Here is a 17205-nt window from a genome sequence, read left to right as displayed (position 1 = left end):
GTTTTTGAAACACCAAGAAGCTTTTTGGTCTTTTGTAATTTTTTCGCATCTGTGACCGTTATGAAAAAAAAATAAAAATCAATTTTCGGTAATGAAAGTACAATTTTTTAAAATGGTCCAGTAGGCCCTGGCTTTATTGGGATAATATCTTTATTTTAATAGTTTTGGCATATGAAATTGGATCTTGGTTTTGCGTATGTTTATAAATTATAGGTTTAAATCGTAGATTGTACGGTATAAATGTAGTACCCGGTAGATCGGTAGCGAAACGTCTGCAGACCTATGTACTTTTAGTCATAAAGTAAGCTAAAGAGCTAGCTCCTTCCGTATTTACATCATATTCAGGAACACCTTGTATTTTAATTTTTTCATAACCTACGTAAAATTGGAACAAAATTATAAGTGCACCGTGCATGGTCTAAACACAACGCTCTTTAATTATTTGAGTATTTTCGAAATTTTTAAGGACCGTACGCGGGTTTTTATCTTAAAAATGTAGGCAATTAAAATGGACCGTAATTCAAATTAGTTTTTTTTGTTGATATGACAATAATTATCTTTTTCTACACACTCGATATATTAAATAATAATGTTTTTATCACTAGCGCAGAATACACGTAAACAAAAACAAATTTTTCCGAATGTTCTACGGGATAACCTTATACTCGACCTTATATATCTAAAAAAATGTTTCCGTTATCAAAGGGGCGCTAACATTTTACATTTCAGCAGCTGCCGCTGGTTCTTGAAAACCGCAGTAAAGAAACTTATTCCTATTGGTGACAGCAATTCAAAGGTATTTTTAATCGTGTTGTATACGGTGTGTTCCAACTAAAACCGAAACTATTGTTACCTTTAGTATTGAAGCTACCATGTTGAATAACATAGTAAATGTGAAGCAATATTCTCTTTAGCATTACAATTGTAAAAGCAGGAAATCAGTTCAGCATTATAAATAGAACACCCTGTATGTAGAGTAATTCGGCAAAAAACACATAACTACCTCTAATAATTGAATAAAAACACTATACATTGTGTCCAAGATAGGGATGTCTGATGGGAATTAAAGTTATTATCGTGCTGTACCTAAAGACAACCAGAAAATTCCAAATCTTTATTAGTGGGAATATTTAAAAAAAATGCCAATTTTCTCAAAAACTTTCCAAAGAAATAAAGGTATGTTGTTAATTTAAATAAACTTCTGAACAACTTCTCCAGTTTTAACTTGAGAATAATAAGAAAACGTGGGTAAATAACGAATACGAAGTTTTTGAGTATATTCGCCAAAGGAAAGAAATCAAAAGACATATTATTCGTTTATACCTACATTCATGCATTTTTGAAATGGCTATAAACGGGTAGCCTCGGAGGTTTGGGAAAACGCTCGACGTAGTCATTTAAATTTCAATAGTCAATATGTTACGAAGTTTATACGGCCATTTCGTGCTTAACCATCAAAAGCATTCCCTCTCGTATTGATTGAAGGATTTTAGTTTATTTTACAATACATAAAGTCTTGCAAATAATAACGAAATATGTACCTACAGCACCGGATCCCACGAGCAAAATTTAAACGGGTGTAAAGGCGGCCGACTAATGGATAATTTACGGTCTGCAATATTGTTACTTCTTGCGAGACGATATTGGAAAATGGTTAAAATGTTTGACGGAGACTAGGAATGAAAGGTCAAACTTTAACTACGCACTACACAGGCTTACATTTAGCGGTCAATCAAGAATTAATGAAACGAAATGAAACGATATTACAATGGTTTGGTTCAATAAGACACGCCATTTATAATAATTACGACTGTGATCCATGAATATTTTAACAAGGGATCCACAATCATTAAGGACTAATGTCAACATCACACGTAAATTGCACGAAACTCAGTGGAGGTAAATAACACAAAACGTATGAAATATGTAAGCCCAATTTATTTTCCGACAATTTGACGTGAAATAAATTGGACGAATAAGGATTTTTGTCATGAAATTGTAATTGAAGGAGTTTTTGTTGGGGATGTTCGTAAAAGAAAGGGTAATGAAACGCCTTTGAGGATTTTTTTGTGTGTATTGCCGCAATAGTGGTGAAGGGTTGAGCTTTCATTACCTACTAGTTGCGTCATGAGTTTCTGCAAAAGCTCGGTTGATCTTTTGTAGAATATGATGCATTATTCAAGATCCAGTTTAATACACAAGTGGGATCTTTGTTTACGTTTTGGTTTTAAGGTTTTCTTTGCGTTTGCCTAACAAATGCACAAAGCCGGAAGCGAGTACAATATATTATTCAAAGATACTTTTTGTGCTAGCTACGGCCAGCGCATCTTCGTATCCTGAATTTTCCGTTTCAGCATTGAGATTTTGTGTGTTTTATTCTATTTTTTACATCTACTTCACATGTCGTATGATCGAATATCAAAAGAGGTTAATTGGAGCAATTTTTATGATTAATAGATTACACTTTCAGGTGAAAACATGCATGCGGACCTTCAATTACGTTTCGCGCGCCTTTTATCATAGTCATGTCAACGCGTTTTTCCACTTCCGCTTTTGCTGGAACCCATTTTGTGCCGGCAACGCAATCAGCAAAAAATTTCCAGAGAACCTGCAGATGAGTCTTTCATTTTCCTTTCCGCATGTAATTGATTTCCTGCACTAGACAAAGGCCAGCAGATGCTTTTCGATCTTGACATCCACTCTCACTCTAAATGTAACGACAAGACATCATGAATTTTAATGACTTTATTTTCCCCCATTAATTAGGGCGAAATTCGTCTGGAGCGTTGAGTAATTTGCTGATTGCCGATAATGTAATACAGCTAAATGTGTCTTTGATCGCACGTAAATTTAGCACGCCATGTAGATTTCGTGTGCATAACTTAACGACCGCAGGGGGTGTATCTAATATAAGTAAAATGTTTCGTTAGTAAACATGCATCATCATTTGGTTTCTTGACACATTCTATAATTTCATCTTTTTCAGTAGAAATGTAATGGAACTACCTATGCGAATGGCTTTCGAGCAATTCAATCGTCGAAAACGACCGATGGAAATAGGTATTCGAAAAAGGACTTTGAAAATCGTGTCAACGTAGTTGATCAAATTTTACGAGGGTTCTGATATGAACCCCGAGGATGACTGGGGAGGATTTAATGGGACTGGACGCGGGCAATAAACAGGTTGACGACATTTATAACAAACAAGGGTAAAAGAAATTTATCTCAATTGTTTCTCGAGAAAAGCTATTAAATTGAATCAAAACAGTAGAGTTGTGAGTGAGGAACGAGCACTGTTGGATTTGCAAACAGAATGTTGACAAAATGAGAAGAAACTGCAAAATGACATCACTTGCATATTGAATATTTATGCAGCAAGAGTGAAGCCTTTTTTTTAACCGAACGAATTAAACTCTCCCAAGCAGAGTTGGACTGGGTCAAGCATAGAGTGACCCAGTGACCCAGTTAGTTTACTGACCCAGTGACCCGGTGACCCAGTGACCCGGTGACCCAGTTGACCCGGTGACCCAGCTTGACCCGGTGACCCAGCTTGACCCAGTGATCCGTCTTGACCCGGTGGCCCAGTAATTAAATTATTGTTAGGTATCATCCAAAACAATTTCAAGTAACTTTAAAAAAAAAACTTCCTCAATAATATTCGGCAACAAGCACGTAGCCCAATTTCATTCAAGAGAACTAATACCTAAAAAAATCAAATGCATTTGTTTATAGTTTGTAGTCAAGTAGTCAATGAAAGTATTTAGAGAAAAGATTTATTTGGATTAACCTAACTAGTAGAAAAAAATTAAATGTGAATGAACACCTGTAAGCAAACTGGTAAGCCCTGAAGAAATAGCATTATTCTAATACAATTCGGGACATGGAAAGATTTTTACGGCAGTATTAAAGCAAACATCACAGAAATGGCGTTGTCAAGCAATCGGGTGAAATTGGGTCGCTGGGTCAAACTGGGTCACTGGGTCAAACTGGGCCAAGTTGGGTCACTGGGTCACTGGGTCTAACTGAAAAGAGTATCACGTGACCCAGCGACCCAGTGACCCAGTTTAATTTAGTGACCCAGTTGACCCAGTGACCCAGTCCAACTCTGCTCCCAAGCACCTCCCATCGAAGTCGAAGCAGGCGGAATGAATTTTTACTTTGACTACCCCCAATGCCTACTACCCAAGTGTGCAATAGTACTACTAGATATCGTTGTTTGATCCCGTCGATTTAGAGAAGAAATTTCTACTATGCACGTTTGCGATTGGCATGGTCGCTCAAGAACAATTACAAAGTTCTCTTATGGACCTACACTGGTCGCATCGGTTGCGAATCCTGTTCATCTTTTCTCTGACTAATTCCTTCTATTTGGTGTTAATCTGTACCTACTGCTTTTTTTTTATATTACGTGCAGTAATTAAGCTGATTTGCAATTGTAACCGAATCACATTAATTAAAAGGCGAAATAACCCAGCAAAAAACGGTTTTAAAGCGCTTTGAAAGGATAAATTCGGTATTGGTGGTATGGTATACGTTTTGTGTAGACCAATTTTATACTTACCTACACGTTTATAAAACGATTTTTATTCATATACAGGTTGTATCAAATTTCGTGTTAAGTACAGAGATCGCGCTTATTAGCAAAGACAGTTAAATGGTCAAAAATGACCAAATTAAATTTCAACGTGGCAACGCGGCCAGTGTAATGGGGACGCTTCCAACTGCGATCCCCATGGAAGGAATATTATTATTCATTATGAATTTTTAATCTTTAGTAATTTTTATTTTTAATTTGTTTAAATAAAATTGATTTAAATTAAATCAAAAAACAAAATTTACCCCCTCTCTAATGTTTCGGAAATATGACGAAAACTAGCATAATTAATGATTTTGATTTTTGGCTTTAAAATTGTTATTTGGGGAGCAATTGTCCTGCTTGTAGAAATTGTCAGAGGACAGAATAAGTTTTGAGAGGATATAATTATAATGTGTCTAAAAAATCAAGGGCGTAAACTTGAACATTTATATTACAGTTAAATTAAGGTTTTATTAAAGAAATTCGATTTTTAATCTATATTAGTATTATCACTTGAAATGTTTCTCTTTTAATTTTGAACTTGTTTTGGATTTTTAGCGCATTTTTGAAAAAAATACGCTATTATATTCGTTATGGCTGGCAGGCCGGCTGTCCGCGTGAGATCTCAATAACTACAATAGCTAGAGAATTCAAATTTTCACTAAAAGCTTTCTGCTATAGTGTAGATGTGCAGGCACTAGTCTATTTTGAGTTAGATTACTTGTGAGATCGATAACTGAAGAAAATAATTTCCATATGGGTTTCGGAGGTGCTATAATTTTACCGTTAGATAGCGCTACCAGTATAAAAACTTATTATTTACTTTGTGATTTGTTTTACAAAATAAAGACGTACCCTCAATTGAAATTAAATCAAATTAATTATTTAACGCAGCCAAAATTACTCGTGAGATCGATAATTTTAAACTTCGCTACTAAAATACTGCCCTGCATTACCAAAAATGCGCTTTAATCATGCATATGCTGATTTACAACTTGTTTTATAAACATGCTATACATTTTTAAAATCAGGATTTTTTCTCTATTAGAGATTTTAAAATGGCTCCCAGATGAAAAAAAAGTTGGTATAGATATAAAATAAAGTATTAATGATAACGAAAGCTCATTTCCATCATCTAAAAGAACAGAAAAAGGGTCCGTAAGGAAAGTCTTTAAATATCTCTCCAAGTAATGACCTTAAAGCCAATAATCCAGAACGTCAATTATTAGACACCAACAAAACACAAAACCTTCTCCATACCAATTTTAATAAACAAATTAAGGAATCAGCGACTAGTTAAATTTGTTTATTAAAATTAGTATGGGGAAGGTTTTGTGATTTGTTGGTATCTAATATCACAGATTTAAATATACTACAGATGGATCATGAGATAGGCGATTGTGGAAACACAACAAACGTTCCAGTTGCTAGCGCACCTATATGAATTTTATTAAATCGAAAGTTTTAGTTTGCGTCTCAGCTTAAAATAATCAGCAGGAGTCTGTATAACGATGGCATAGAAGGTTTTTATACTCTTGATGGTGCAGAAAAGCAATATGATATGAATTTTTTCTTCGTAATTAAAACAATGGGTCTTTGTATTTTGTGTTTGTGTTCAATTACTACCTTGTGTGGGCGTATCTGTGGCCGTTCTCTCTCCTTTAATTTAAATTAATAAAATCCAAGAACATTTTTTTTCTATAGAATGGTAGTTTCAGTTTCAGCCTGAAAATTAAAATTCTGTAATCAACTACTATCAATCGAAAGTTTTGATATACGTTCATTCAAGGCATCGCCAAATGAAATTGAAACCAGGTGTAAAATTCTTGCAGAACAGCTTTTTATAACTACTCGAAAACTTCACTCGTTATCTGTTTGTTTATTTTAACTTAATTTTACTACCCGCATGTCAGTAAGGGAGGTATTGCAGTGGGGTAAAAAATGACCCCTCCCTTTTTTGACGGGAATACATCAAATACATGTTTTGAGGCATCAGGAATCCGAATCAAACAAAATCTCGATGATGTATACTGGGTGATTTATATCAAAGTTGTATTTTTTTTAAATAGAACTCACCTATATTATTGCATATTTCGATTACTTGGTCAATTTTAGTGTGACTTTATTTACACATGATATCTAAAATGAGTGGCTGAGCGTCATTTTTTCAAAAAATAGATGTCCAGTAAAAATTGAAAACGAACTTTCCATAAAATTTAGAAGGCCATGACGCTGCAGTATTACTAATCATCACGTGTGCTTACCTACATACACCGAACGGTCAAAGTTAAACTTTTTTTGTGCTAAAAGAAATCGCTGTCAATTTTCAAAATTTCAATCAAAGATTTTTTTAAATGAAACTACCAAGTTTTTTATTGCATCAAATGTAGGATTTGATTACCTTTCTAACGATATAAGCACGCCGTATTTACCTTTTATACATATTTTTGTAATTCAACCATTTCTAATAATACACAAGGTTTTTCGATTTTCAAAGCCTCTCAGTAATTAATAGGCCGTTAAAAGTTATAAACACCTATTCTAATTATAAAACAGGGAGTTATATTTAAAAAAAGTGCAACTTTGATATAAAACACCCTGTATAACAATTGCAATTTCGTTGAAAATATTTTTAGGTTGTAGCCTGAAGAGTCCTTCAATATGCCTCGACAATGAATTTTAAATATTCTTTTCAAATCCTAAGTATTTAGTAACCGCGCACTAAGCTGCTGTATTTCGGAGAATTTAATATATATACATATATTTGTTTGTAATAAAACCAAATTTGTGTAAGTTAAACCAAGAAAAATAATCTCTTTCAAATAACTAAATAAAAAATTTAGCGCTACTATGTATTTGAAAAAAAAGTTTATTTGAAATAAAACCTATAGCATAATTTGTGTAGGTTGTACACAGAAAGAGAAAGTCTTCCGAATAATTTAATAAAAACTTTGCGTTATTGCTATTTTAAAAAAATAGTATGACGTTTACATCCTTTATGCCTAATCTGCGAACGTATGTACGTACATAGGTACATACGAGTTAAAACAGACAGTAAAAATTTTTATTCTTTAAAAGTTGCTTAAAATGATCTAAAACGTTGACGTTTGATGAAATTTTGATACGTCCAAAAACGGTAATCGCAATATAACCACCCCGCGCTTTTTGACAACCCGTACGGATTTACTACTATCTCAAAATATATCGAAGTACTTTCTTCACTATTTTGTTCCGCATTATCATGCAGCCTTAGAAATTCATGATTATACCAAGAACAGAATGGTTCCACGTCTCGTTCCACGTACCTACATATCGTGGAAATTGTAACGTCTACTGCGGCGCTTCCCCAATATAGGGTCTCAACTGGGATGCGACATTTTCGATCTCACAGAAATTTGGTATCTGCGTCTCTTTAAGAGAAAAATAACGAAACCAAAATTGTTTTTGAAAATTCGAATTTTAACTGCAATTCTGGACCAGACATAGGCCTACGGTAGTTTTTAGCTCATTTTTGCAAAGTAGGACCGATGTCAAAACTCTAATTGCATCTTCATTTGTTCTTAATAGAAGCTTTTCATATCACTTTAGCCGGCTGACTGGCTGGTTGGATGGCTGCCTGGCTGGCAGCAAATGAGGGCCTGTAGACAATCGCATGTAGAAAGACGAGGAGTGTACGTGTCCATACGGGGTCGTGTAATTAACAACTTTAGGGACGGGGCTACATGATGTGGGGACGGCGACATCTGGGCGCCATCCCCACGCGTGGTTTACTAACGAGGTAATTTTTAGTTTTTCCTATCTTCTTCTACAGTTTTGGTCCAGGTCGAACCCATAATCGCACGTCAAGATACAATTTTACAAGTCGTACGGCAAAATCGTATAATGTGAATCTTGGAATATTTGGTTATGGCAACTCGCAAGTCGCAAGAGAAATCGTAATCAAAATCACATAACGTAAATTGCACTTACAAGAATCCCGCATTTACACGCTTCTAACTTGTATTTGAACTGACCACAAATTTTTTTAAAGTTTCGTCAATAAATTACCAGTGGAACGGAGAAGAAAAAATAACTTTTTGTCTCATAGGCACAGCTAAATTATCCCTTAGAGTCTTGGGCGATTAATTTAACAGCCTCAATTGCAGATATGCTTTGTGCCTCAATCTTTAACAGGGCTGCGCGTGTAGAAAAAGCAACCAAATTTTGGAGCTGAAATTTTCAAACAATTACTTCAAAATATTCAGACATTGAGATACTCAAAAAGTACCTAGTGTTTTCACATAACAATATTTTGAAAACTCTTTCCAATGCAGACATCAATGCGAGGCACCTTGTTTTAATTTAACCCAACAGTTTTTGATAATTTCTATCAGCTAAGTCGTAGAACTCTTCGAGTATTTTTCAATGCGAACACTATAAATGGTAAAAAAATAAGTCAATTTTAACAATGGTGAACTCAAATCAACAATCCCTATAAATTTTGTTTTTATTTCAGGGACGACCTCCATTGCAAAGGCTTTGTTGACACCTTTTACTATTTTTGCCACCAAAATTACCTACAGTTACCGTTGTCTCCACAAAAACCCCACAACTTTTGATTTTAAATCATTTAATGTTAATATACTTCCTTACAATATTCAACGATTATATCCGATTGGGATCCAAACTCCAAGATTTGAATTTGCGCGTCCTTCTGTGGTCAAAAATAATGGACCAAGACGAGAAACAATTTTGTAGAGCCATGGTTTGAGGCATCTCACTCAGTCCATATGTTGCAATATTTTTGAAATCCACCGTCCATCAATATACCGCATTTTTTTTTACAGAAAACCATGTTTTCTAGAAATAAAACCCTGTTGTGATTGTCGTGGACAACCAGCATATATAAGGAAAAAAATCATTGATTCGCATGTGAGCAAAGGCGAAGAGGACATTTTCAAATTTGTTTTTTCGATTTTAACAACCCTTATGGACATTTCATGCCTTAATGAGAATACAAAAATGAAATAATTTTTAATTTCTGATCGAATGACACCAATACCAAGTCTGTAAGTGGTGTAGTTCCGGAGCCTTTGTGACTCAGACAGACAGACAGGTAGACATATCAAGAGCGCCAAAGGTGCACATTTTATTTTTTGAAAGTGAAAGTGTACTAAAAACGGAACTGTCACATTCAAAACGGGACGTTTGGTCACATCTCACATTCGACTCATATTCGCTAACTTGACTTAAATTCTCAGAGACGCCTATTGTTAGGTACCTATGTTGTTTCTCACAAAGACAGGCCTAACACCTTCTCTGATTAATTAATAAAAACTTCGTCTACGTCATAATTGTGCTTTTAGATCGTCTTATCATTAAAAATACTATAAAAATCTAAATACGAGCACGGAACACGCCAAGCTGTGATCAGAGATGTAGGCATTAGAACCTAAATCGCACAAAATACCGTACCTACTTATAATCAAAAATAAATCAATTATACGGTAAACATCCTGCATAATTACAAATCTTGTTGGTTTGACAGAATAAGGTATAATCAGTCGTCGGTTCGCCCTTCCGAGTTCCGATATAAAGGAATGTGTATGTGTAACTAACATAAACGCATGCTAGCAGAAAAATTGCGAGTGCAAATGGGGAAGGTCAGTTACATACATGATACAATACAACATTTGTTGGGCTCTGTGTAATTGGATACCCCTGTTTATCGCAACAGTTCTTGTCTTTCTTATTGCAGTTGTAAACCACGCGCAAGTTATTCATTCTACAGCGCTTCCTTGTGGACGCGGAATAACACTAATTTAGTTTGGATTTAACGCACCAGAGGCTTAAATCCAAATCACCGTTGCCAGAATTTAACATGGCATGATCCATCTGTAGTATATTTAAATCTGTGCTAATATACACAATCCCATTTCGAGTCTCATCACACCATTGATATCTCCGTTTCAACGCCAATTACGTTATTTTTCACCATATTTAAGGAACTTTAAAATAGGAGGCTAATTTGGTTTGTTGATTTGATTTAGGCATAATTCGAGGATCATTTAACTAACTTTCTATCTTTGCTAATAAGCGAGATCTCTGTACTTAACACGAAATTTGATACAACCTGTATATGTAAACCAAAGAGTTCGCGATCTACGCTGATAATACATACCTACCGGGTGTCCCAGGGAGCGTATCTTTCGCGAAGGATCCAGTAGTCCTTTGTATTTGAAGTTCGCGTTCAGCTTTATGCTAGAAAAGGATTGGAGTAGTAGCATTGAATGTGCTTATTCAATGGTAGTAGGTTAAACGCTACTTTCAAAGGCCGCGTGGATCCTTCGCGAGAAAATACATTGCCGTTTCCCTGTGGAGCGTTCCACCCAGGACACACTGTATATAAATAACCGTATTTAGCATACGTTTATTAAATGTATATAACACCATTTTAATATACTTACGCATATAAATCGTATATAAATGAGAAATAACAAACGCATAATATTCCTAGAATAATATAGCAATATCCGCCACAATAAACGCTGTTTATACGGAACTGTGTTGCTAGGAAGGACCTGTCGGCTCGACACGTTTCCGAAACCTATTAAGAAACAATGCTAAATTCAAATTAAACAACACAGCAAAGATGGGGTTCATTTTCCATCAAATTTATTTGAATTTCCACCAAAAAGATTACTTATTTGGAAAAGCAATTCAACCCTCTAAATTTCGATACTCTGTCAAATTTATATGATTTATTTATTTATATTATGATCCTTCTCTTATTCTGGGCCCTCAACAGGCTTGCGTCCAATTACAGAGTGACCCGCATAATGCTTTTTAGAAGTGCCTCTGCAGAGGATCTTAAGTCGACGTTCTATACTACTCCGGTCCCTTACGAACTAGGAAAACTGCAGAAAAACCTAATTCGGAGTAGTGGGCAGAATGCTCGAAAGTGGTCTAAGGAAATTTCCATCTCTGATAACCAATGCCCAAAACTTCTAACTTCATAACGAATTTTAAAAAAAGTTTAAATCTAAATTTACAGCTACCGTTACAGTGCTCGACATCACGTGGGATTGCAGGAGTTCTTCTTTTTGAGTATGGGAATTATGTTAAGAGCAAGTGCACTTTAATTATACTTCGGATTAAAGTCCGTTTAAGATGTTTTAAAAAAAAGTTATCTTTACTTCAATTCAACAAATAATTTTAATGTTCTGGGATAATTATGGTAACTTCCAGCCCAGAAACATATATTAATTTTTTTAAGTAGCCTCCTCATATTTAACAACATTGTCCGTATCTCTTACGGAAAAAAGCAAAAATTCTTTCCCTATTATAAGGTGTCATTCAAAAGCTTAGTAGAATAACATTCAAAGCTGTGGAGCGACCACAATTTAACGTTATAATAACAAAAATTAACCGTTTCTAAACTTTTGGTGCCTTTGCAGGCATAGAATAAAAGATAAACGAGGGTGAGGTTATAACAATATTTTGGTAAACGATTACATCGACAATGGCATGGAAAATTGACTAAAGAATTGAGACACCCTTCCCTTGTTTTCTTTGTTTAAACGGCCATGAAAAGTTGACCTCAGGATGAAATTTTGTTGTCGAACAGTTTCTTCGTGTTTGTCTCGCAAGGAAAACGCAATTTTTTAAACGTATGGTATTAATGAGTTTACTAATGCGTGAGAACTTAAGCGTCTTTACTGAAAAAGGAGAAGTTTGTTTACTAAACGGCATATTAATTCCTTCTAACTTTTGTTACAGTTTTTCTAATTGCGGGCACTGATATTGCTCGTTCTTAAGCGCGGAGTTCAACCGTCCTTAATTCACATGCGGAGTAACTTAATGAGAAAGTTTTTATACATTTAAAAATTACGAAACCTGTTATCTTGGCTGTCATTACGACGCAAATTTATTCAACTAGTATGTTTCCCGATCGTATCTTAACGCCAATTTTTTCTCAAAAAAATCTCCAAAACCAAACCTCACTAGTCTTTATGAAACCACACCTACAATATAAATTCTTGTTAACCAAAGTGGGACATATATTTTAATCGTCAATTCGGTAATTAAGTCCCACCCTGCCAATAAAAAACGGTTACTCATTTCGCAAATTTGCTGATTTTACAAATCCCAGGGTACCGCTCCAACTTGGCATTGTAACTTATGAGTACTGGTTAAGAAAGATGAAATACGACATAAACTCCACTTCCTAAAGCAAATAAAAAACAAAGCCCCATAGAAAATTAAATACGTAGAAACAAATACGCATCCGTTTCACGGCCAATTTATTCTTTCAGATTTCAACAAAATCACTAAAAAAAAACCCTCTAAATTTTGATATTCCACCTCTATCTAAATTTCTAACTTCACAACGAAATATCAAAAGCTTCAATTTACTACTTTAATAAATATCTCTAGGGGTTCAAAAAGTATAACTAAAATTACACGAAATAAGATAACAATGGACTATTACAACTTTTAGTCGCTAAATATGTATGAAATTTCACACAATGTTTCTTTGACATATTTTTGGAGAATATGTGACTCTCGAAATTAAATTCTTGGACATCAAGGTAATGCGAATATCTTCGGTTTTATATAGTTGTTATGCGACGGTCATTCCTGTTTATATCTATATCTCTTATATCTTAAAAGTGGGCTATTTCCTCGGCTCTGTCTGTGGTGAATATTGACTTAGACTTTTTCAGAATATTGTATATTTTTCGCATTTTTCTGAATTTTCCGAACTGAAATTTAATTGTAAATTAACTTGAAGTTATTATGTAAACCAAATTTTTCTAAAGCACATTTTCGATTTGATACAGAAAACCCTGACAAAGAGCAATTATTTTTCTTCACCGTGTAAATCGTCATTTTGGTGAAATCAATCTTTCAGACAAGTGAAAAATAGAGGTAAGAACATCAACAGGTACCCCGGGAACTGCGATATTAATTTTCATCATGGCGCATTAGGTTCACCACCTTCACGCCTGGATACAAAATGTCTAAAAGAAAGTCTTATTAATTTCAGCAACGTTAAAGCAACAGGAATATGTCAATGTAATGAACGCGTCCAGACAATCCACTCGGAACATTACTTTCAACGCTGTTCGGAGTGTGGTCGTTAACCCTAACGTAGTTAACCTAAAACCCTAATAATTTAGTAGGAAACTTCCCCGTTCGGTCCATTCTTTACTTATTTATAGATATTAGTTTGAAAACGGAACTGGTTTTTTTCCTGATTGCTTAAACTCACGAGCTTGAAAGTAGGATCACAATCTCTCACATAACCTTTTGGCTTTTATCCCACCCTCGTGACACTATACCTTTTGACACTGATAAAAAATGTTCCCTTATATGCGTTTCACCTACAGATCCTTTTAAAGGTATTTTCCTTTCCCCGGTGCGGGAACCCTGTTGACAAATGATAAAACTTTTAACCTTAGAGACCCAACTAAACTGATTTAGTGATTGCACTTTTCGGCTTTGTTGTTCTTACCTACAATTAAATGAAAATGTTAAACACTTAACGTTTTTGGTAACTGATCCCGGTTCCGTACGAAACTGTGCATCTGTAGGTTTTTAGATCATTTTCCAGTGAAATAACTCAATTTTAAGCGCTTTAAAGCCTACAAATCAGAAAATTTAGGTGGGCGCACAAAGAAAACACATGAAGGATTTGTAAGTGCCGGCTTTATCTCAGAAAGTAATAAAGATCGAGCTTTAGGGTATTTTTTATTCATTCGATGATCGCTACGGGGCGAAACGTGAAATCCCAAACAGACAATCAAGATTTTCTCTAACCTTTCAAATGGGGTACCGTATCGAAGATGGTGTAAGTAAAATGTGCAAACAAATCTAACTAAATCGCACAATCGTATAAGGGAAAAGGCGTAGTAAATGTTGTTTGTGAATAAGTATAACTTTCCTCTGGTTACTTGGAGAGGCTGTAACAAAAAATTGAATATTTTTCACTACTGGTGGAGTCTGTGACACAAACTTTTATTAAGTGTTCGTCTGTCTGTCTGTGAACCAGATAACGACGGCCATCTTGAAATTGCGAAAAGCGAAACGACCACCACGTTAAAAGACTTCATCTTCCATTTAACAACTTTTCCCTCTATTTTTGATGACCTTTTCCACTTCCTTACTGTTTTGTTAAAATACGCACAATTCCTATCTACAGCGGCACATCTGCGACCATCTGGTTACAAATTAACTAACTTTTAGGGATAAACACAACTGTTATTCTAACAAATATCCCTAATCTTTCCTTAACGTAATTTTACAAGAAAATAAACAAATTACAATGCGGCAAAAATTGACCATTGTCTAAAAAATGTAAATTTACGCAACAATAAATATTTCGCTTTCTTATTATAAACATTTGTTGTTTAATAAGCATTCCTGTACAGACCTAAGAGTTCACTTCAACAAAGACTGTGTGATTAAGGAGGTCATGGACAATAAAACTGCCGTTTCTGAGATGGGGTTCGCCATTTTTCAGCTTAATAAACGTGCGCCCTCATACGAGCTTTGTCGAAAACACAAAATAAGTTGGAATAACTGAATAAGTGCTTATACAAGTACTCAAGACAGAATGCAACTGAGAATTTAAGTCACATAAATTCGAGATTTCTGAAGAGTATCAAACAAGGTGTGGTGGCGGAGATAAAATTATAGGTACGAGCGCCCCATGTAAGAAGGTTGACTTTGGACAATGTTACTCATAATTTTGGAACGCTTTACACACCTCCAGGGAAATCGTATACCTTTTATGCTCGACGATGGCCGCTAATTGATACATAAATTGCGACCGTTCACGATACGCAAGCATTCGTTACGCTTACGAAAACGATAATTCAACAGTTGATGAATTTTTAAACCCAAGCACGAACAAAATGTACTCCCATAAGGTTTGTTGATGAAGTGCATTAACATTTTAAGCTGCACGGTGTACGAGTTTGTGAATGATAAATTTATGACAGTACTTCTGGGAATACATTTAAAAAAAATGTGCATTGGGATTCCACCCCCTAAAACAATTGGGCAACCACACACGTACCTATGGAGAAGTTCTCAAACGTAACCTTTTCAGAAGGGAAATTAAAACTTTGTGGGACATAAATGTCAAATGTATCAAACACTAAACATAAAAGGGTCTTTTATTACATCCCTTGTATACGTGTAGCTTTTTTTAAACTCTTTTTTATGACAAATTCACATTTTCCGACATTTAACCACTTACGCACGTAAGCGCAAAAGTGCCTCTTCATCCGGAAATGCGTATCTAAAAATGTAAGAAAAAGCATCATCCCCTTTTTTTTCTGTTACAGGTAAAATGTTGACGCAACTGGACGTATCTCAAAATAGCTTAACATCCGTTCCATCGGCCGCCTATAAAAATTTGCATCACCTCCTCATCTTAAATATGAACCACAACAATATTAACAGCATACCCAATCGAGCGTTCCAAGGTTTAGATACGTTAGAAATTTTGACGCTTTACGAGAACAAGATCACCACGGTCGAGCCCGACGCTTTCGTTGGATTAGAAAAGTAAGTACTTTAGCAAATAAAAAATGGCGCACGATCGGAGGGACGATTAGCAATTTTTAATCTTTGCGTGCTCGCTGTGTTTCACCCCGTTTGCGATCTCTCCGGATTTAACACGTACCGACTCCCGTTTTTTTGCCGCAAACAATCGAGATTGGTCAGGAAAATGTTTAACATACATCACGTTGTAGTGATCGAGCGCATTTATGTAAGGCCCATAAATAAACCAGCGTGCCTCGTTTTTTGCGCTTAGAAAAGCCCCCATTAGGGGCGTGCATCGCTCGTTTTGCAACGCAAAAACAAAGAGTTTCTTTTGTGCCGAAAGAAATTTGTTTTATTTTAGTTTTGTAGAGATAGCGAGCCATGTTATACAACGGTTCCCAATGCTCGCTTTGTGTGAACATATTATGTTACCGAAATAATGGGGAAAATGAAAACATTGCGTTGGTTGTTTTTCCAATCGGGCAACGTATTTGTACAACCGTTTGCCGACAAAAGTGAGAAACTTCGCTCGTTTGCTCCGCCACGTATTATGATTTCCCAGAGAAAAATCCCAACAATCGCAAAGCTTTTATTACATTAACCGTTTCGGAAACTACTAAACGTGTAAGAAGTTTTTTGTCAAGGTGCTAATTCTTTTCGTAGGTAATTTGATCACGATTCTGTACTCGTTCAGTTGTATAGGAAAGGGGAGTTTCTGCTGCACCCGGATAGCAAGGCAAAACAAAGAAGAAGAAAGTACTTTATGAAGATTCTGTTCTAAATTATAGTTCAAGTAAATTGAGAAATTTTCCCGGAAAGCTGTCTTGAGTCGCAAAATGTTTTTGATCTTGGCAATGACGTTTAAATAAAAATCACACTTCTTAAATGAGAACATACTTTCTCAATCTATGTTCATTTCCATTAATTTTTTATCAGAAGCACTCTGAAAACTTAGATAATCCGAGGAAAACTCTCACTTTAATTGCAAAGTAAACTTTACTCATCAATTCAAATGGAAGTCACAGTGTCATTAGATCCTTTATTCACTACTAGCATTACAACGTATAATTAGTAGGCTAGTATTCGATGCTAGA

The 17205-nt window shown here is 35.3% G+C and overlaps 1 protein-coding gene and 1 long non-coding RNA gene across 3 annotated transcripts in view; one reads left to right on the top strand and one right to left on the bottom strand.

The window, feature by feature from the left end:
* LOC116176933 overlaps positions 1 to 17205 on the bottom strand; it is a 213897-nt gene that overhangs the window by 86950 nt on the left and 109742 nt on the right. The window lies entirely within an intron of this gene.
* LOC116176928 (chondroadherin-like protein) overlaps positions 1 to 17205 on the top strand; it is a 95994-nt gene that overhangs the window by 29426 nt on the left and 49363 nt on the right. The window contains exon 4 of the mRNA XM_031495767.1: positions 15910 to 16132. Within this exon, the coding sequence (XP_031351627.1) occupies positions 15910 to 16132 (223 nt within the window). The remainder of the gene's footprint in view (positions 1 to 15909; positions 16133 to 17205) is intronic.

Source organism: Photinus pyralis, unplaced genomic scaffold (genome assembly GCF_008802855.1).
Source record: "Photinus pyralis isolate 1611_PpyrPB1 unplaced genomic scaffold, Ppyr1.3 Ppyr1.4_LG7, whole genome shotgun sequence".
NCBI classification, from domain to species: Eukaryota; Metazoa; Arthropoda; class Insecta; order Coleoptera; family Lampyridae; genus Photinus; species Photinus pyralis.
This window is presented reverse-complemented; position numbering and strand designations above follow the sequence as displayed.